The sequence below is a fragment of the Molossus molossus genome, unplaced genomic scaffold (genome assembly GCF_014108415.1).
Source record: "Molossus molossus isolate mMolMol1 unplaced genomic scaffold, mMolMol1.p scaffold_m16_p_6, whole genome shotgun sequence".
Taxonomy (NCBI): domain Eukaryota; kingdom Metazoa; phylum Chordata; class Mammalia; order Chiroptera; family Molossidae; genus Molossus; species Molossus molossus.
This window is the reverse complement of record NW_023425399.1, coordinates 74266550-74288304: the sequence shown is the minus strand read 5'-3', so window position 1 is coordinate 74288304 and position 21755 is coordinate 74266550. Positions and strand designations below refer to the sequence as shown.

The following is a 21755-nucleotide window of genomic DNA, read 5'->3' as shown; positions in this document are numbered from 1 at the left end:
CCTGCGGTCCAGAGAGACCCGGGTTTGGTTCCTGGTGGGGACACATACCTCGGCTGCAGTTTGTCCTCGGCCCTGGTTGGGTCGTGCGGGTGGCAGCCACTCGATGTGTCCCTTTCACGTCGATGTTTCTCTCTCTCTCTCTCTTCCTCTCTCTCCCTCCCACTCTATCTAAACAAAAAGTGGAAAAATGTCCTCGGGTGAGGATAAAAAAAAATAAAATAATAATAATAATTAAAAAAAATTCTCATCTGAGGACATTTTTGCATTTATCTTCAGATAGAGCGGGAGGGAGAGAGGGGGAAGAGAGAGAGAGAAACATCCATGTGAGAGAGACACATCGACTGGTTGCCACTCACACAACCCCAACCAGGGCTAGGGACAAACTGCAACCAAGGTATGTGCCCCTAGCGGGAACCAAACCCGGGACTCTCTGGTCTATGGGTCGATGTTCCAACCGCTGAGCCAAACCGTCCGGGGCTATTCTAGTTCTTTTTAATTGGGAGCAGGAGTAGAAGCAATGAACAATTGATTTGGAAGAGCAAAAAGTGTACTCCTTCTTACCCCTTTCACAAAGGTTTTAGGGATTTCTTTTTCCTTTTTCAGTTTACCCCTGGTCTATACACCTCAATGTGTAAACTCAGTTATCCAAGTCAAGGATATCTACATCTGCAGTTAAGATGGATCACTTTAGTTTACAAGCTCACCTGAATGAGGAAGTTTCTCCATCAAAACATGATGTTTATCACTGAGCATTCTGTATGCAATGTATTCCCCAGAGAGGCCCCAAAGCTGTAGGGGTCCCCACTGTGTTAATACCACTCTTCTTCTATCAAGGTTGCTAGACCAGCAATTTTTAACTGATGTGCCATAAGAATTTTTAAAACATGCAATACCTGACTATTTAGTCAGGGGCACTGACTGACCTCTTTTCCCTTAGACTATCAAATAAAAAATGACAACAGCCAACACAACAACAGCCGTTCAGTGTGAATGAATCGAAATTATACCTATTCCCTTTGTCAGATCAGCAAAGAATATATTTTTGGTGTGCCACAGAATTTTAGTAATTAGTTTATTCGTGCCACGAAATGAAAATGGTTGAAAAGCGCTTTGCTGGACTGTACAGAGGGCTCCTTCTACACCTGTTCATCAACATTTTCATATCTTTGAATCATTTTCAGCTGTGTTCAATTTGGACATAGCAGGTTGCCCTGAGGAATTAAATACAGAAAGACTCAATGCATAATCCTCAGAGCTATTACCTCAATTTCAAAGACTAGGTATATAAGGTCAGTGCTTACAGAACACTAGTGGTAACTAAACAGGATGTGGGCAAAATTTCTTTTCTCTTTCCTTCCTTCTCCTTCCCTCCATTCCCCCATTTCTTTCTTCCTTTCATTTTCATTTTCATTTTCTTTCTTTCTGCTAAATCTAACAAGTTATGCAATGCAAGATCTTACTTATACCCACATGTGGCTCTAAATTTTATATTGTGAATGCCAAACACATTCTTGGTTCTGAACAAGCACTTTTGCAATTCAGACATTTCTAGCACAGACCAAAACACTTTCATATTCTTAATCTTACTGTGTTCTGAAGGAAAGAAAATCTATAAACACTTAATGATATGTAGTACTTGAGGATGATCCCCCCCCCTTTTAGTTATTTGCCTTATTAATCCATAGGAGCAAAGATACCCCCTACCAGATCATTACTGTAATTTGATCTGAGAGCAAAACTGGATCCTTCATGCCACATTTACTGTTCTTTCATTAGTAAGCCCACCGAGATACAGGATGTTCTCTTGTTTAAACTGGTAAATTGTGGAAGGTCACAGATCTGCTCTCAGATCATTAAAGTGGCATCTCTACTGCTGTTAATGGTAAAAGGGAAGACAAAAAGGCAAAGAAAAAGAGAAACAGCAGGAGAGGAAGGAACAGAAGAGAAGGAAAAAAGAAAACAGGAAAAAACTGGGGAGGAAGAATGGAGGTGAGAAGAAAAGCACATGGCCCTTCTGGGAGCTCATTAACCTCAACCTCCTCTGAAGCAGCCAAGTTCCACAATGCTCTTAAGATCATGTTTTTAATAGGAATTTGTAAATTCACCCACAGTACAGTAAATCCTCGATTTTTCAGACCTCAATTTAATGGACTTTGGATATAACAGACAAAATTTCCAGTCCATAGGTCATATGTGAAAATTAACACTCTGTTAATTTTAAAATGCTTTTAACCAAGATTTGCTTATAATTAAATTAACGGGCTATTTTTTTGTTATTAATTCACTGTTATTTTAAACAAAAATGTGTTGGAAAAAACACTGTAGTAATTTTGCCAACATAAATAAATATTACATATCTACAACTATAGTCTACATATTTAACCTCACCTGAGGACATTTTTTCCATTTTTTGTTCAGATAGACTGGGAGGGAGAGAGAAAGAGAGAGAGAGAGAGAAACATCGAATTGAAAGGGACACATCTAGTGGCTGCCACCCACATGACCAACCAGGGCTGGGGACAAACTGCAACCAAGGTACATGCCCTTAGTGGGAACCGAACCCGGGTCTCTCCGGGCCGCAGGCTGACGCCCTAACTGCTGAGCCAAACTGGCCAGGGCTGGTCTACATATTTAAATCCAAGAGTCACCACTCGTAAACAATGTTTGCTGAATGATTATCACGTGATCACACCTCATTATGCATGGCAATTGGTTCTGTTGTCTCTCTGCGTAACTTTCCGCAGCAGTTTTCATGCTGCCCATAGGTGTTCCATGGTGCACTAAGCCATGCCCCAGATGTATGTATTTACTAGAAGTGACTGGTGAAGGCACGCATTTACTAGGCCTATTCAGTATGAACTTAAAATGATAATGATACATATAGAAAACTTTTCTGTGAAATACAACTTTTCATACATACTCAATTTTAATTACACAAACAGGTCTACATAAGTAAAAACAGGTAAACTAATTTGTCAAATTTTTAACATACACATTTGGAAAACCTACTTTGTTATATAACGAACTTTTGGCTTTAACAGACACCCCGCCCCCCGCCTGAATTAGTCCGTTGTATCGAGGTTTTACTGTATAGTTAAAATAACATCAACATTCAAGTGTAAGAAAAGGTGAAAGAGCAAGGAAAGGGTAGGAATCAGTTATCAAAAAGAAGATGCCAAATGCTAGGGTCCCTGGGTTTTCAAATCATCACCTTTTCAATAATTTGTTACATAACTACCACTGCTGTAGAAGAAATACTGCACTTGCTCACTCTGAAGCAATCACCTCGTTAGCTCCACATGGCAGTTGTCATGCACGAGCACAAACAGTGTGTATGGGTTCTGTTTCACTCTTCTCATGAAAACTTCAAACTTGGCTTGAATCTCATTGTCTAGACGAACAACATATTTCTCTGCTCTCTGATAAGCTGTCCCATTTTCCTCCAGACCCAAGTCTACAAGGACACCTGCCAAGAAAAAAGAGTTTGCCTTTTTACACACACATATACAGATAAATGAGATAAACTTAAGTTCAGTGTCAACTGCTAATTGGGTACTAATCGTAGAGAGGTTTAGAGAGCAGATATTTTTCCTCTTTCATATTCTCCACCACAATTTTGAGAAGAAATAATCAGATTATCTTTTCTTGAGACCACCCCACCCCACCTCCCACACAACAGGAAACAATCTGGTGCATTAAGTAGAAGCAGTTGAATGGAGGAGCTCCCTGTCTAATAAAATTCTATTTACATACGAGGTGCTGCTGCTAACGACGACTATAGGTCACTCAGGAAAGTGAAACTTTGGGCTACAGCTCTTGGCCAAATTAATATAATAATACAAGCCTTCCCTACCCCAAATTTAACAACAAAACATGTAGGAAAATGACGTGTGAGGTCTAAAGATACCACCAGTAGATTATGAGCTTTTTATTTAGTATTTTACTCACTTTTATGCAGTAAAATTCTGCACAGTATCTAGAGAGAGTATGGAAAGCCCTTAACAAATGTTGAATTAGGTACCAAATTAATCAAATGAACTAAATTACCCAAGATTAATATATTCTCAAAATGTTAGACATTATAAAACTTCAGTACTGTCTCATTATTTCTGTCTATAATAAAATTACTTCTACATATAGACATCTAAACTAGTTTTAGGCACATGAAACTGTTGTGATAATTAAAACACCAAATCCTCCTTTAAAATGAAGAGACAAAGTGATAACTATGTGAGCTGAAGGATGTACTGCCTAACCTTAGTGTGGTAAATACATTAAAAAAATACATGTATCGCCCTGGCTGGTTTGGCTCAGCGGTTAGAGTGTCGGCCTGTGGTCCTGAGAGTCCCGGGTTCAGTTCCCGCTAAGGGCATGCACTTCGGTTGCAGTTTGTCCCCGGCCCTGGTTGGTCGTGCGGGTGGCAGCCACTCGATGTGTCCCTTCACGTCGATGTTTCTGTCTCTCTCTTCCTTCCTCTCTCTCCCTCCCACTCTATCTGTACAAAAAATGGAGAAATATCCTCGGGTGAGGATAAAAAATAAAAAAATACATGTATCAAATCATCACATTGTATAGCTTAAACTTACACAGTGTTATTTGTCAATTATAGCTCAATAAAGCTGGTGGTGGTGGGGAATAAGGGTACACAACCCCTGCCCCCCTCAGACACTTAGCTGCATAGAGGGAGAGCTAAGCCCTCTGAGATGAGAGCCTGGTGACTCAAGACCACAGCCCTACAACCAGAAAATTGATTTGGGGTTGGATATGGTCCTTGAGGACCAGCCCTGATTTCAAGGGCTGAAGGATATCTATTTAGAATCTAGAATCAATCACACCTACCAGCCTCAACTGTGTGAAAAAAAGTTAACAATATAAATTTAAAAAAAACTCAGAGACTTGAATTGTTGACTTAGTTTTATTTATCTCGTTTTTCTTTTAAGTTAAATCAGCTTAATTAACAACTATGTACAATTAATATCTAGATACTATAATATGAATAACTATAAATGGTATTTTTTAAAAAGGACAAATGTTTTCCCATATGAAAAATTTGCTCTATAAGAAAAGGTGGTTAGAAGGTATTTTTGCTTTCAAACATTTTTCTTTAGGAGACTTTCCTCAGAGATTGTTTTCAATTTTCAGCCAAGTATAGTCAAATGCTGTGAGTATTTCCAAAAGCGATCAAACATTTAATTTGGTAGGCTTTCTGATTTTTTTGAAAGTAGATTGCTTGTAAAACTCATTCAACATTTGATAGTGAATTACTGAGCACCTATTCTGTATCAGCTATTAGGCCTGGGAATACAGAGGACAGCAGGTCAAAGATCTTAATCTCATGAAGCTCATGATGGAGAAAATGGATAATTTTGACAAGTTTCACAATGGGAGACAAAGTACTATGGAGTAGAGGAGGTGAGCAGAAGCATAGAGGATCTACTTAATTTCTGGGGGATTCTGTTCCCTTATATGTAAAATGAGGAGTATAGAACAAGTTGAAAATTAGTCCATATTTCCTAAGTTTACCCTTAGGAAATAAGCAGTAAGGGTGAAGGGCATCTAATATGTAAAGACTATAAATAATTCACAAAGAGAAAAAAATATCTTGTGGACCACTGAGAGTTGTACATTTCAAAACAAGTGAAATAAAGACCTTTGGCAGGTCAATTTCATACATGATCTAATGGAAACACAAATTCCATGACTATAAGAGGTCGCTATGTTATATATAATAGGGTATATTAGTTGGTAACATGCACCCAGTTGGTTCTGCAGCAGTGAATTTGAGTTGGGAGCAGGCGTATCGGAGTTGATTGATTGTTTTATTCCTAACTGGGAATTTTTAGTAGATCATCCTTACCTTTAATTTTTTTAACTTGTTTTTATTTTTAAATTTTATTTCCTGGTTATGAAAGTGATAAATACTCATCTTGGTAAAACGGAAAAGTACAGAGATATGTTAAGAAAGAAAAATTTATTAATAATTCTTTAACTCAAAATAAGCCACTGCAAACATTTTTATGCATTCCTTCCTTTGTTTTTTTTTCTATGCATATTATGCTACTTAGGTCATATTCTGTAATTGTATATCCTGATTTTTTATATTTAAAACTGTAAAATAGGAAACAAATATTATTATTTACTAATATATGTCTACGTAGAAAACACAAAAATAATCCAAATAAATTAATTTAAATTTAGTTAAATTGATGGATTCAAAACCAATCTATAAGAATTGTTGCATTTCTATACACCAGCAGCAGTGATAAAATGTATTTAAAAACATTTATAACAAAATTTAAAAAAAATAAGTATGTAGGAATAAATCTTATAAGAAGACACACAAGTGAATGGAATGTGTGATTCTGGATTGGATCCTGGAACAGAAACATCACACTAAGAGAAAGACTGGTGAGATCTTTAGTTGATAGTATTGTTCCAGGATTGATTTCCTGTTTTGATAATTTATTATAGTTATATAAGTTGTTAACTTTAAGGGAAGCTGGTGAACAGTACCCATACACTAGTTAAATTTTTTTTTTTTAATTTTAATTTTTTTCTTTATTGATTTTAGAGAGAGAGGAAGGGAGAGGGAGAGAGATAGAAACATCGATGAGAGAGAACATCGACTGGCCCCCTCCTGCATGCCCCCCCCTGAGGATTGGGCCCACAACCTGGGCATGTGCCCTGACCAGGAACTGAACCGGCGACCTCTTAGTGCATGGGCCGATGCTCAACCACTGAGCCACACCAGCTGGCCCATAAACTCTACTTTAAAAAATAGCTTTATTGATATATAGTTCACATATTTAAAATTTGCAGTTTTAATGTAGTCCCAGTTTTACAACACTCACCACAATCAATTTTATAACACTTTCATGACCTCTAAGTGAAACCCCATACCTTTTAACCATTGCCCCTCAATTCCCCCCTGGGTCCCTCAGCCCAATCTACTTTCTTTCTCTATAGATTTGTTTATTCTGGACATTTAATATAAATAGACTCATAACAATATGAAATCTTATGTGACTAGCTTCTTTCACTTGGAACAATGATTTCAAGTTTCATCCATGTTGTAACATGCATCAATATTTCATTTCTTTTTATTGCTGTATAATTATTCCACTACATTGATATACCACATTTTGTTTATACATTCATCAGTTGATAGACATTTGGATTGATTCCACCCTTTGGCTATTGTGAATAATGCTACTATGAACATTTGTGTATAGGTTTTTGTGTGGACAGGTTTATATTTCTCTCTCATTTCATACCTAAGATAGAATTGCTGGATCACATGATAATTCTATGTTTAACCATTTGAGGAACTGTGCAAGATTGTTTTTTAAAGTGGCTATGCCACTTACATTCCCATCAGCAGTGCATAGGAGTCTAATTTCTCCCCAGAGTAAACAACTCTAAATACTGTCTTTTTCAGTCATCCTAACAAGTGTGAAGTAGTATCTCACTGTGGTTTTGATTTCCATTTCTCCCATTGGCTAATGATGCTGAGCATCTTTTCATGTGCTCATTGGCCATTTGTATATCTTCTTTGGATAAATATCTATTCAGATCCTTTACGTATATCTTCATTAAGCTGTATGTCTTTTTATTATTGAGTTGTAATGGGACTTCAAATATTGTAAATTTAAGTCCCTTATTAGATATATGATTAACCAATAATTTCTCCTATTCTGTGCATTCTCTTTTCATTTTCTCAGTAGTATCCTTTTGAAGCATAAATATTTTTAATTTTGATGATGTTTATTTTTTTATTGTTTGTGCTTTGGTGTTATATCTAAGAAATCATGGCTTAATCCAAAGTCATAAAGATTTACACCATTATTTTCTTCTAAGAATTTTATAGTTTTAGCTCTTACATTAGGTCTTTGACCTATTTTTGGTTACTTTTTGTTTGTGATGTAGGGGTTCAACTTCATTCTTTTGCATGTGGATATATAGTTGCCCCAGCACTTATTTGTTAAAAAGATTATTCTTTCCCAATCGAATGGTCTTGGCACTCTGGTCAAAATTCAGTTGACTATAAATAGGAGGGTTTATTTCTGAACTTTCTCAATTTTAACCCCATTGATCTATATGTCTATTCTTATGCTGGTACCACACTACTGTAATAATTATGATTTTGTATTAAGTTTTGAAATGGGGAAGTGAGAGTCTTACAATTTTATTCTTCTTTTTCAATATTGTTTTGGGTATTCCAGGTTCCTTCCATTTCCATATGAATTTTAGGATCATCTTGTCAATTTCTGAAAAGTAGCCAGCTGAACTTCTGATAGGAAATGTATTGAATCTGTAGATCAATTTGAAGACTACCATCATAAAATATTAATTAGTCTTCTAATTCATGAACACAGGATGTATTTCCATTTATTTAGGTCTTTTAAATTTTTTTCAACAATGTTTTATGGTTTTTAGAGTGTAAGTTTTACTTTTTTTTGTCAAACATATCCCTAAATATTTTATTCTTGTTATGAATTGCTAAAATAAAACATTTTAAAAGAAACACAATCAGCCCTGGCCAGTTTGGCTCAGCGGTTAGAGCGTTGGCCTGCGGTCCTGAGAGACCCGGGTTCGGTTCCCGCTAAGGGCGCGTACCTCGGTTGCAGTTTGTCCCCGGCCCTGGTTGGGTCGTGTGGGTGGCAACCACTCGACATGTCCCTTTCACGTCGATGTTTCTCTCTCTCTCTCTCCCTCCCACTCTATCTGAACAAAAAATTAAAAAAAAAAAATAATAATAATAAAAGAAACACAATCATATCAAATATTTGTAATTAAAACACATACATTGCTGATGGGAGTATAAATATGACTGCCTTAGAAAAACTTTAGCATTATTTAATAAAGTTGAAAATGTACACAGTCTGTCCCCCAACAATTCTACTCCCAGAGAAACTCTTGTAAATGTGTACCAGCACTGTATGAAATAGTGAAAAACTAGAAATAACCCAAATGTCCATCAGTAGTAACTAACATCAATATAATACTTTCTAATACACAGCTCACATTGAGTTTCACTAATTGTCTCAGAGTTGTGTTTTTTATTTTTAGGTCTAGGATTTAATCAGTAATTAAGCACTGTACTTGGTTGTCATGCTTATTTATTCTCCATAATTAAAACATTGCCTTACCTTTTTTTTTCTTTTTTGGTTTTTCACTGATATTTTTTAAAATGCAGGCCAATTGTTTTGTAGAATGCCACAGAATCTGAATTTTTCTGGGGGTATCATTGTAATTATACCAAGGTTAAACTTGTTGGCAATTAAACCTCATACATGACATTGTGTACTTCCCCTTGCTCATAATGTCAACCTGTCCCATAACTAGAGATGGCAAAATTTGATTATTGGTTATGGTAATGTCTACTGCCAGATTTCTTCACTGTAAAGATACCGTTTCCTTTTTGTAATTTTTAATATGTGGCTGATACTTTGAGACTGTGTGAATATTTGTTCAGACAAATGACTTTTTCCCCAATGGTTTTAGTATCCATTAATACTTGTTAGAATCAATAATTACATTCGTATTGCAAAATAAGAATTCTCTAATTCTATCGTTTTCCTACATTTATTAGGAAATACTCTTTTGTAAAGAAAGGCAGGCTGTCCCACCCCTCACATCTTCTTTTGCTGTTTTAAAAGTATTATTATGTACTCATGGTTTAAAAATAAATTCAATAGGTTTCAATCTATTGCCATCATTCCTTTTGATATTCAAAATTACCAAATTTGGGCAGGAAAATCCCTTTTAAGCAGACTATTATGTCCTTTTGATATGTCCCTATCAATCTTTGAGTACTTCCTCACTTTTTTGGAGCGAGACATTCCAGGCTGTTCCCACCTCAGAGCTAGGACAGTTGGGAATGGTATTTACAGCCAAGATCTAGATGCTAAATGTTCATATTGATACTGAGATGTCACTGTTTTTAAGACCTTTCTGTGGACAGAGCTAGGAAACATTTAATTTTTTTCAAGTTATGAGTTAATAATTATATCTCCAATATAAATCTAAAAGAAAGATTTCTCACTCTTTTGTATACCATATTTGAGGTTCTCTTCTTTCATGTGAAAACCCTGGGGTTCAACAACACTAAAATACTTATGTATTTTCTATATCCTATGAAATACACAAATAGTCTTAAAATTATCAATACCACTCCTAACAACATAATGATTAAAATTCAAGATTTATTTGCAATTCTTTTTGCCCTTAGGATATCTCACATTGAAATTGTACAATAAAAACACTGTGTTCAAAAAAATACTTGAATTGCCCTGGCCAGTTTGGCTCAGTGGTAAGAGCACTGGCCTGTGGTCCAGAGACACCTGGGTTGGGTTCCCGCTAAGGGCACGTACCTCGGTTGTAGTTTGTTCCCAGTCCTGATTGGGGTCGTGTGGGAGGCAGCCACTCCATGTGTCCCTTTCACATTGATGTTTCTCTCTCTCTCTCTCCCTCCCACTCTACCTGAACAAAAATGAAAAAATGTCCTCGGGTGAGGATTAAAAAAAAAAAAATACTTGAATTAATTCTTTTTGATGTGTGGTTATCAATTTAATATGTAGTTAGGTTCATTTATTTTTGATTGCATTCAATAGTACTTAATTATTTTAATTTTTTTTGAATACGTAGTTCATTTATAAGGATCAAAAGTCAAAACTATAAAAAGTTATACTCATTTATCCCTATCTCTTCCACCCCATATAATAAACTTTTTCATTAGTCTCTGGTTTAGTCTTTTTGTTTTTCAAAAATATGCACAGAGGTGTGGAATCTGAAAATGGTCAGAAATGCTGAGACAAATGGCTTATCTGACAAAGGTCACTTTCTGTCTTCTTGATCATCTGTTTATCCAAGTTCTATGATTAAATAAAAGTTTATAGTCTAATAAATTATGAACAAGTCTGTCACATTTTCCCAACTCAATAAAAACTAGACATCAGCAGTTTCCACCAGGGGTATTGATGGTGACACCAAGAGAGTCAAGGCCATGTCTACCTAAATACTAAATCTTACTTTTTTTAAATAATTTTTTTTTATTTAAATAATTTATTTGAGAGAGAGACATCGATGTGAGAAACATCAATTTGTTGCCTCCTAAATGCACTCTGACCGAAGATCGAACCAACAACCTGGGTATGTGCCCTGATTGGGAATTGAGCCCATGACCCTTTGGTGTACTGGATGATGCTCAATCAACTGAGCCCACTGCCCAGGGCATAAATCTTACTTTTGACATGAATGAGAACTTAGGAGGCAACAGTAACTCTTTGTTTGTGACATTTTCACCGACTTCTAGAACAGAGCCCACCGTGGTTGGGAATCACTGTGTTCCCTAAAGGTGATTAATATGAACTGGTGGAGCTGACACAGGTGGTACCCCAGTCATGGACATCTTCCATAGAAATAACCAACTTGAAAGGCCTCTGGAGAGAAATGTTCTCGGACAGCCAAGAACTCCAAGCAGCTTGAGTGTAGCCACTTGTGCCCCTTTTTCTTTACTGAAGGCTACAGAATACAGATGGGCTTCAGGAACACTCGAGCCTTAGCCCTTTATGGGATTAGAGAAAACAACATCATGACCTCTGAGACCATTCCTCTAAAAATTTGAAAAGAGGAACAGCAAGGCTTCAACTATCTAAGGGCATTAAAGAGGAATAAAAACAAGAACACACCCAGTCGGTGTGGCTCAGCGGCTGAGCATCAATCCGTGCACAAAGAAGTCACTGGTTCAATTCCTGGTCAGGGCACATGCCCAGGTTGTGGGCCTGATCCCTAATGGGAGGCATGCAGGAGGTGGCCAATCTGTGTTCTCTCTTATCGATGTTTCTATCTCTTCTCTCCCTCTCCTTCCTCTCTAATGTCAATAAAGAAAAAAAAATTAAAAAAACAAAAAAAAAACAAGAACACACACACCAAGTCCACAACACCTTGTGAGCACCAGTGTCAAAGGCCTTTCCACAAAGGTCAAAAGTCCGAATGAGTGCCCAGAACCCATCACTAGAACGAGCGAATGGGTCTGGATAGCAAGTAAAAGTGATAATGATCAGGAAATCCAAAATGTTCGGGAATTATTAAAGGTGATGCAGTCCTTACCTCAATGCCCCACTACCCTGCCTGTTCATTTAGAGAGAACAATGTATTCTAACTTGTACATTCTTATCCCTTGCTTTATTTAAAGTTCCTTTTTAAATAAGGAATTTTATTTCTAATTTTTTTCTTGTTTCTCTCATAAAGAAGATATCCTAAAGAAAAATAAAATTGCTCTCAGTTTTAGCTGTTCATCTTCTCTGTGGATTGAATGAATTTTTACAAAGGTGTGGTATGCAAAAATATTCTAATGCTTAAAAGGATATGAAAATCAAGAAAATATTAAATCATTAGAGCATGCTAAGTTTTTAAGTATTACGATAACAATGGCTATTCCTTCACCCAGGCAATCTCCTTTCAGCCATTAAATAACCTAAAAATTGAAATAGCTGTTTAAAATTCCTGCTAACCACTTTCAGTGTCCATTGCACTGGTGGCCCCTTTGTCCTCTGGTGGCTCAGCTGGCTACCTCTGTCTTTCCAATGGGAGCAATTCTTTTTTTTTTATCCTTACCCGAGGACATTTTTCCATTTTTTGTTCAGGTAGAGTGCGAGGGAGAGGGAGGAACAGAGAGAGAGAGAGAGAAACATCGATGTGAAAGGAACATATCCAGTGGCTGCCACCCGCACAACCGACTAGGGCCGGGGACAAACTGCAACCGAGGTACGCGCCCCTAGCGGGAACCGAACCCGGGTCTCTCAGGACCGCAGGCCGACGCTCTAACCGCTGAGCCAAACGGGCCAGGGCCCAATGGGGGCAATTCTTAATCTGGGTTTGGTGAGATCTGTCTGTGTTCCTGTGCAGTTAGTCTGGGTCAAGGAGGGAAGCAGCACTGGACCTGCACGGAACAGCATTCTGAACACAGAAACGACTTGAGAGCCTGTGTGGCTGATGGATACACCTAATATGTACATATCTGAGGCCTCTACTCTTAGGCAAAGTAGATTTCTGGAACATGGTTTTGATGACTTAATTTGTTTCTGCCAGAGGACTACCAAACCTTAAATATTACTTCTGTTTTCCTTTTAAAATAGATTTTAACTTAAAGTTCAACTCAACAATTGTTATATAAAATTTAGTTCAATAAATATTAAGTGTCTGCTATGTCACAGACAAGACAGAGATGTTTCCTGGGTCTTTTACTTTCTGGTTGAAGGGAAAGAGCATGAATAAACGCCCAGCTCAGCACAGTGCTGAGTGCTACGGCAGGGGAACTGCGTGGGGCAGGTGAGCGCCCGGGCACAAGTTGAGGAAGAAAGGCTAAGAAAGAGTATGCCTTAGATGCCAAAGATACTGCAGGGAAGGAGTGGAGGTCACCAGTACGGTCAGGAGTTCAAAAAAAGACTGAAAAGGTCATTGGTAACATTGGTGAGAGTCCTACAAGGCTGGGGATGGGAAGTGGAAGCCCATTTCTAGGGTTTTGAGGAGGGCCTGGGAGGTGAAGAAATGGGGATAACTAACAAAAGGCAACTCTCTCAATAGGTTTGGCAGTTAACTAGAGGAGGATGAGCTGGAGGGTTGGGTAGGATTCAGAGGCTGTTTTATCTTCCAGAGTGGGGTTGGTTTAAATGGATGGAATGGGCTCCAGGAGAGAAAGAAGTTGAAGGTGGCAATGAGACAAGAAACAATGGTGTGAGTGTCTCGAGGAGGAGGAGAAGTGGCAACTAGATCAATGGGAGAATCAGGCTGAAATAGGAGAAGACGGCTCCTTCATTGATCAAGAGGGAAGGGGCAAAGGTAGATGTATACAGTTATCTGAAATTTTCTTCTGTTGGGGGTGAGGGAGGAGAGAAGTTGGTGGCATGATCATTTGCTAAAAGAGAAAGATGAAATCTGAAGTATGAGTGACAGACTCTGCAAAAGCCACTGTGGAGGATGGGAGAGAGATCCAACTACAGAACCAAAAAGAATTTATGATGGCATCCATCGGAAAGGTTGATTCCCCCCCATCCCACAGTGTATGTAGAAAAGGAGGCTGTGGTCTGACATTGGGTATATTAGAATTAAGGATCCCAGGATCCAGCAGTCTGAAGATGACTGGAGAGCAGGTGACCGAGGAGGAGTGCCAGGAAAGGTGTTTGAAGATGAGGAACAAAAGGTACTGAGAAGCTAGGATGGTGGCTGGTCATCCACCTGGATAGAAAGTACTTCCAGATGGAGGCAGGTGGGGAGACACAGAAGGCTGTGAGCTAGGTGCCAACATCTTCTATAAACCAGGAGTGGGCACTGGGCTAACTACTTAGTTGGAAATTGACTTTAAGAATGCTAACTTTAGGTACTTGCTCAGTAATATTTGTACAAAGGAATCTCTGGTGTTTCCCTATTCCACCTCAGGACAGAGTGGTTTCCTAGTACTTTCTCTCTGGGATCCCCTTCCCTGAAGTCTTTGTTCCTGCCCAATAAATACTGCCTTTCTTCTGCTTAAACTTTAGATGACTGACAAGCAGGTATAAGATTGATGAGACAGCCTGGCTGGTTTGGCTCAGTGGTGAGAGCATCGCTCCAGGGACCAGAGAGACCCAGGTTTGGTTCCTGCTAAGGGCACGTACCTCGGTTGCAGTTTGTCCCCGACCCTGGTTGGGGTTGTGCGGGTGGCAACCAGTCGATGTGTCTCTCTCACATTGATGTTTCTCTCTCTTCCTCCTTCCCTCTCTCCCGCTCTATCTGAAGATAAATGCAAAAATGTCCTTGGGTGAGGATAAAAAAAAATAAAGATTGATAAGACCAAGAAAAATATATTTTAGAATGTGAAAATGCCTTCCTCTATCTTTTCACTTTCCCTTCCAACCTTGAAACTTCCTTACGTCCATTTAGATAGAATAATCTACCTACCTATGAGCAGATTAAAATGTCTCTCTGGTTCTTTTACAATCAGGCATGTGTTGAGGCACCAAATTTGCATAATTTCCCTAAGCATGATAAAGCTTCGGTGACTGGATACTGCCAGACTGACTCCCATTCGCTGGGGGCTCCCACCTACACCATCTTAAAAGCAGAAAGGAGGAAAGTGTGAAGTCACTATTACTGCCTGTTTTCATCCCACCCACGTTGAATTGAAAGTGGCTTGCATTTTTAACACACAGATACCCTAGTATTCTAATTCATAGAACATAGGGTCTCCTGAATTAGAAGAATTATGACACATCACATTTTTTAAAATGACATTGAAACAAAAGCATTTCCTACAGTGTAAAAATTACTTACGCTGCTTATCTATGGATCACTCCAGCAGTTACAAATCCATTTTGGGCAAACTTACAAATATTTAACACATTTCATTTCTTTTTTAATCCCTCAAATTCTTTCCATAACATTTTCTTTTCCTCCCTGCCTCCCTTCTTTAATTAGAATGTAGTTGAAGTATCAAGTGCTTTGCCTTAGTGCTGGGTCTGCAGCAATGTGATGGTTTCTATTTTCACCTTTTTCTTTCAGCCACACAAGGGCTGCCAAGGATGTGGCCTTTCTGCAAGCCCTGGCGCTTCTCCCTGCCTTGTGCTTTTCCTGGCAGGCTGGCTGCTGAAATGCTTCCTTTAGGGAAAGGCAAATAAAACCAGACGGCAGAGCGCTTGAACACTATTTTTCCCTTTGCCTGTCCCACCACTTCCTCCCTCTAGCCCTCCATTCAAACATTATTTGAGCTCATATTCACTCCTGCTTGGCCAAAAGAAGCACCACATCAGGCACTGCCCTCTGTGACCTTAGGCGAATGAAGCTCCTTGATTCACATAACAAACTTTGAGGAAACTGAGTCAGACAATTTCTTGAGAACCCTTTCTGTCCTCATAGCTGTGATTTTTAAGAGTTGTTTTAGTGGATAACCTCTTGCTAATTATTTGCTCTGGATAATTTCTCTTTACATCTTAACATCTTTATTGTCCTTCCTGTCCCTCGTATCAATTGTGTGTGTTCCAAGAATATGAAGGTATTTAAAAATCCAAGCAAATAAATGTTGGTGTGTTATGATATAGAATGTTATACATTCATTAAAAAAAAAAGTAAGATGTTTACAAAAGCTTTTAATGACATGGGAAAATGTGTGCAGTATAATGTCAAGTGAAAAAACAGACACAGGCAGAGATGAAAGCCAAGGACACTAGGTATTGAGTCATTTGCACACATCTAGATCTTAACAGTGGTTGTCCTTGAAAGGTGAGATTATAAAAGTTTCTACTTTCTTTTATTTTTCAAAATAAAGAATTCTATAACTATGGTTTTCTACAATAAAAATGAATGCAGTTATTTGAAAATATATAGAAATGCTTGCTTTGGCAGCAAAAATTTCAGTATGTATGCCAAAGCCTTAAGTGAATAATTTTTAAAATATGTCTTGCTTTGAATTTTTCTAATCTTTATATAACACTGATTTTTCTGGATTCCAAGCTTATGTAACTAGTCAGATTCTGGTGCCTTTCTGAGGAGCGATAATCTTAAAATACTCATTTTAGAAAAATCTGAGAGCACTGAGAAGGAACAAGGAAGGACCTATATAATTTCTTCATCTGTAAAAAATGCATAGTTTAATTTAGGGTCTTGCATTTATCAAGAGAAGTAAAAGTACAGGTCAAGAGGTTATTTCAGGAAAAGGCTCTGCAGAGAGCACAACTGCTGACCAGGGGTGAGTTCTCCACTGGAAACAGGTGCTATGAATTTACTCAAGCATGGTTTGGGATATCAGATCACAAACTCAGGAAGGCCACACATGCCAATTGGTACAAGTACAACATCTATAAGAGAAGGCGCTCCCTCCTCCATGTTATGGAAGTGGAAAATCCGTAAGAAATGAACATCTGGTCAATGCTTGGTGTGACTAAAGTCTATCCATTTCCCTCCATGAAGGGGGGCAGGGAGAAAATGTAGAAATGGCCAGTAGCTGAGGGAGCCTAGCACTCACTCTGGTTTCTGGGAGAGCAATGAGAGAAGGTTTTGATCTTCTCTGATGAATCACCTATAAATTAATCCAACAGGTTTTGTAACAGGTCAATAGGTGATTTTGTAACTTGACATTCAGAATTTTAGAGGCTAAAAAGAAGACTACAATGTTAGCCTATCACTTGAGACTCCAAAAGGCTTAGCTTTTACACGTGTCAGTGTTAAAGAGGGAAAAAAATCTATGGTCAGTCAGCTCATTCAGCCCATGGAACTAACAGAAGATTTCTTACAGAGTTGTGCTAATCAAAGTGTGGTCCTCTGACCAGCAGCACTGGTGTCTCCTGAGAGCTTGTTAAAATGCAGAATCCGGAGTCCACCTAGACCAGTGGTTCTCAACCTTCCTAATGCCGTGGCCCCCACCCTCACCCCCTTTTTTTTAAACATTTATCTTCAGATAGAGCGGGAGGGAAAGAGGCAGGAAGAGAGAGAGAGAAACATCGACATGAAAAGGACACATCGAGTGGCTGCCACCCACATGACCCCAACCAGGGCTGGGGACAAACTGCAACCGAGGCACGTGCCCTTAGCAGGAACTAAACCTGGACCTCTCTGGTCTGTGGGCCGAAGTCTAACCGCTGAGCCAAACCAGTTAGGGCCCGCGACCCTTTAATACAGTTCCTTATGTTGTGGTGACCCCCAACCATAAAATTATTTTTGTTGCTACTTCATAACTGTAATTTTGCTACTGTTATGTGTTAGGCAACCCCTGTGGAAGGGTCATTCGACCCCCAAAGGGGTTACAACCCACAGGTTGAGAACTGCTGACCCAGAACCACTGAAGGAGATTCTGCATTTTAACAAGATCCCCAGGTGATCTGCATCCATACTAAAGTTTAAGGAGCAACTGTGTGATAGGCATGAAACATAGCCTACACTTTAAGCTCCTCTGAATTCCTCTGCATCCTACCTATTTTCAAATATATTGAAAATAAAATTTTTTACTATGGCCAAGATTAATCCTCCAGCTAAAATCTCTGTGTGTGTGTGTGTGTGTGTGTGTGTGTGTCCCAGCCAAGGTATTGAGAAGCAACTTGACATTAAAATTTCCTTTTCAAACCTAGTTTACAAAGGCAAGCATTTTCAGCTATCTCAATTTTCTATACTTTTTACTGCTTCTTATATTCTAAACAAATTTTATATTTGAAAGGGATAATATTTACCACAATCTTTTATATTTTTGCTAACTTTTTATATTTTCTGGAAAAATATTTTTCCTCTATACTTATTCTCTTAAAGTCTTAGGAGAAATTCCAACTATTTTTTCAACGAGGCTTCTCATTGTTGACATGGGGGATGGTCTCTAGGTTGAAAATGTGCTGGCAGGATGCTAAATTACTAAGAATCTTTCTAGGAGTATGTGACCTATCTGAGCCATAGAAGTTCAGGTGGCATAGACCCCATCATCCCACGCAAGGCCATCCTTGCCTTGAGAAAATTTCTCTTCATAAATGAGTGACCAGCATCTAGTCCACTGGTGCCACCACGAACTTCACTGTATGAGGCAACATGTATATCAATTTACCCTTGACCAAGGAGGGAAGAGGCCAGAACACTGAGGGAAAACTTATAGATAAGTTCAAGTAACATTTAAAGTGCTCTTTTTATTACTGTAAAAAAGGATAGAATTGTCCTATAAACATTTGGATTAAGCAAAAGAAAGAGGCAGAGAGAATCTAAGGCTGAATCTAGGTAGGGTCCTCTTTGACAGTTTCAGTCTTACCTGATTGTCGAATCCGTTGAAGAGTTTGCTGGACCAGAACCTCTGATCTCGGGACAATGATAATGAAGTCCACTTTGCTGAAGTGGCCAAGGTCCAGGCTCTGGCTGCCGCTGTCTGCTATAGCACACACCTGGGATAAAAGTTTTCTGGCAACTGTAAGCTGTGGTTGATAAATTTGGAAGTTTTCATTATCTAAATCTAAAATGAAAAAAAGTCGTTAGAAGATGATTAATTCAATTCTGTGATGGGCACTGTGAATCCATAATAGGAACATATAACACACACACACAGTAAAGTAATGCTCTATCACCAAGAGCTCTCACTTTCTATTTTAACTCTCTATTGCATTTTAATAGATTTGTCTATTTTCCCTGAAAAGTTGTCTGAAAGGATGTGCTCAAAAGTGGATGTGGGAATTTTACAAACCTATTATTTTAAAATCATTTGTGTCATAAATCACTAACTCAACACTCCTCCCCCACCCAGAAATGGTGGGGTGTGGGGGAGTGGGGACAGGGACAAACCACACTCTCTTAGTTGGAGCCAGGACTTATCTCTGGAAAGGGGAGGAAAGAGTGTCGTTTCCTTTAGGACTATCAGCACAGGTCAGGTGCCCCAGTTCGGGGAAGGAGGCAATGTCCTAACCAGAATAATGCTGAGTTCCTCTGAGCTTTTCTGGATGGCACCGCAGTAAACACTTCCTCTCCAGTAAGCCCATTGCAACGTGATTTAAAATACTCCTCCCAGTGACTGCACACCGCAGGTCACGGAGACACTACCTTCACCTTTTTCACACTTGACTTTGCCAGTGCTTGTGACCTGGCAGATCTAGGTGACTGTGGTAAACTCCAGTGCTGACGCCTGTGCTATCTGAAGAGACCTGACTCATGACATGGCCAGCTGGCCACTCAATAGGTGACGTATTAGAAAAACATTGCCCAGATACTCTAATAAGTCAGTAGCTTTTTATTACAAGTCATAACCAAGCAATCAATTTCTCTTATACGTGAATGCATGCACTCACACAGTGAGACAGGCTTAGTCAGCTAAATGCCTGAGCAGGCAACATCCAACACTTCTTTAAAGGGCTGCTTTTTATCAGGAACACATGTGGAAGTCTCACTGGCACACACAAGGGCCTAATTAACCTGCGCTAATTAATATTCTCTAAAATCAAACTGCAATACGGCCGACACAAAGATGGCAGTCATGATGCCTCAGCCACCACAGAACCCTGACAGTGAGTGGAGATTTATGCAGGTGGGTGGGTCTTCCTACTGGCTGAGAGAACCCACTAGAAAAGCCCAGAGCTGCCACTTTTAATAGTAGCCCCAAAAGTTTCTGACCCACAAAGGTTACCAATCAAAATAAGTCTATCTTCTGATCATTGGGTTATTATCTTTTTCATTTCACAGGTTATATGGGTGGGGACTTCCACAGATAATGGCGTAACTGTAGAATTTAACTTAGCAAATTTTGAAGTTTGAAGAAACCCCAAAATATCTTTAATCATATCTTTAATGTTTGATTAAATAATATCTAAAGTATCTTTAATGTTTCTTAAACAGGGAATCAAGGATATGTATGTGGGAATCTGTAAATCCTCTGAGAATTTATAAATTCTAACTTTGCTAGTAATTCAAAACAGTATAAACATATTTTAGATCATCTGAATGATCACTTTATTACCAAATAACGTCCAGAAGTAAAAAAAAAATTATTGCCTGTATTTGCATTTCTTTTTATGACAGAACTGATGCCCAGCCATTTTACTTTCACTGCTGAGGTGATTCTAACATATTCATGATGCATTCCTATCATGTGGAGGCCAAAAGGCTGTTGGCAGCAGCTTATATGGATCAGTTTTGTATCTATGCTTGCTTCTGTTCTTTTTTTTATCCTTTCCTATTATGTCCCATCAAAGGGGGAATAGGGAACATAATGTGAACCGAAAGAAATCCTATCTAATGACTAAACTCCTCACCCCTGGTCTCACCATTCCTCTTGGCATCCAGGAAGCTTGTGATAAGGTAGATCAGTGGTTCTCAACTTGTGGGTCGCGACCCCTTTGGGGGTCGAACGACCCTTTCACAAGGTCACCTAAGACCATTGGAAATCACATTTTTCCACGGCTCCTCTATCCGTCTCCAGGCGGGTCCGCCCACATGCAGATACGCCCATATACAACATGAGGAACTGTATTAAAGGGTCGTGGCATTAGGAAGGTTGAGAACCAATGAGATAGATGATGTTTTGCTATTACTGCTCCATCCGTCAGGAAGGCCTCACTTTCCCTGAATATGTGTGTTTTACACATCAGAAAGTAAATGAAGGGAATGGAGAGCCAGGAGCCCTACACAGACTGCAGTCTAGACTCTTTCAAGCAGTTCTTTGAAGGCCTCGGCAAGCACCAACAGCTCTCTGGGCACAGCTGATGGAGCTAAGGAAAATACACCAAGGACCCAGGAATCTTTCCAGGAAAATGAAGATACTGCTTAAAATAAAGTGTTTGGCCTTGATTTAAATTTTAGGAGATATTTACTAAGAACAAGGTGTTTGATCCAGGCCACTAGGAAAGGCATTTTTAATTTGAGTCAGATTTATCATGTAGATAATGACGAAAAGTGTGTTACAGCCTGTGATTTGAAGACAAGACCTCAAAATCCTCAGAATGACTTAGCCTCTATAATGTCTGTCCTGAGGGCAGATTTCCTGCTTTTGTTCTGAGGTGACATTACCCAGGTTGTGTGTGGGAATCATAGCAGCAGCTTCCTGAGGTGACACATATTCATTAAGGTCACCGTTGAAAGGGGTAACAACACTGTCTCCTCTTCTTTGTTGTATTTTTTCTAGCAGCTTGTCCAGGTCATCGCCTATTACAAAATAAAGCAGAGATAAGATTACAAGGAATGATAAGTTTTCATCAATCTCCAAGTAGTCCAGCTAAGCTGGGTCCTCATCAAGATCTGTCAGTCAGCCAACTTTACACGCCCAAACTTAC

General features: G+C 38.9%; 1 protein-coding gene across 1 annotated transcript in view; it reads right to left on the bottom strand.

The window, feature by feature from the left end:
- The window catches only part of GREB1L (GREB1 like retinoic acid receptor coactivator), a 171698-nt gene that overhangs the window by 43135 nt on the left and 106808 nt on the right, over positions 1 to 21755 (bottom strand). The window contains exons 13-15 of the mRNA XM_036245203.1: positions 21493 to 21627; positions 18755 to 18952; positions 3286 to 3466 (exon numbers count right to left, since the gene is read on the bottom strand). Of these exons, the coding sequence (XP_036101096.1) occupies positions 3286 to 3466; positions 18755 to 18952; positions 21493 to 21627 (514 nt within the window). The remainder of the gene's footprint in view (positions 1 to 3285; positions 3467 to 18754; positions 18953 to 21492; positions 21628 to 21755) is intronic.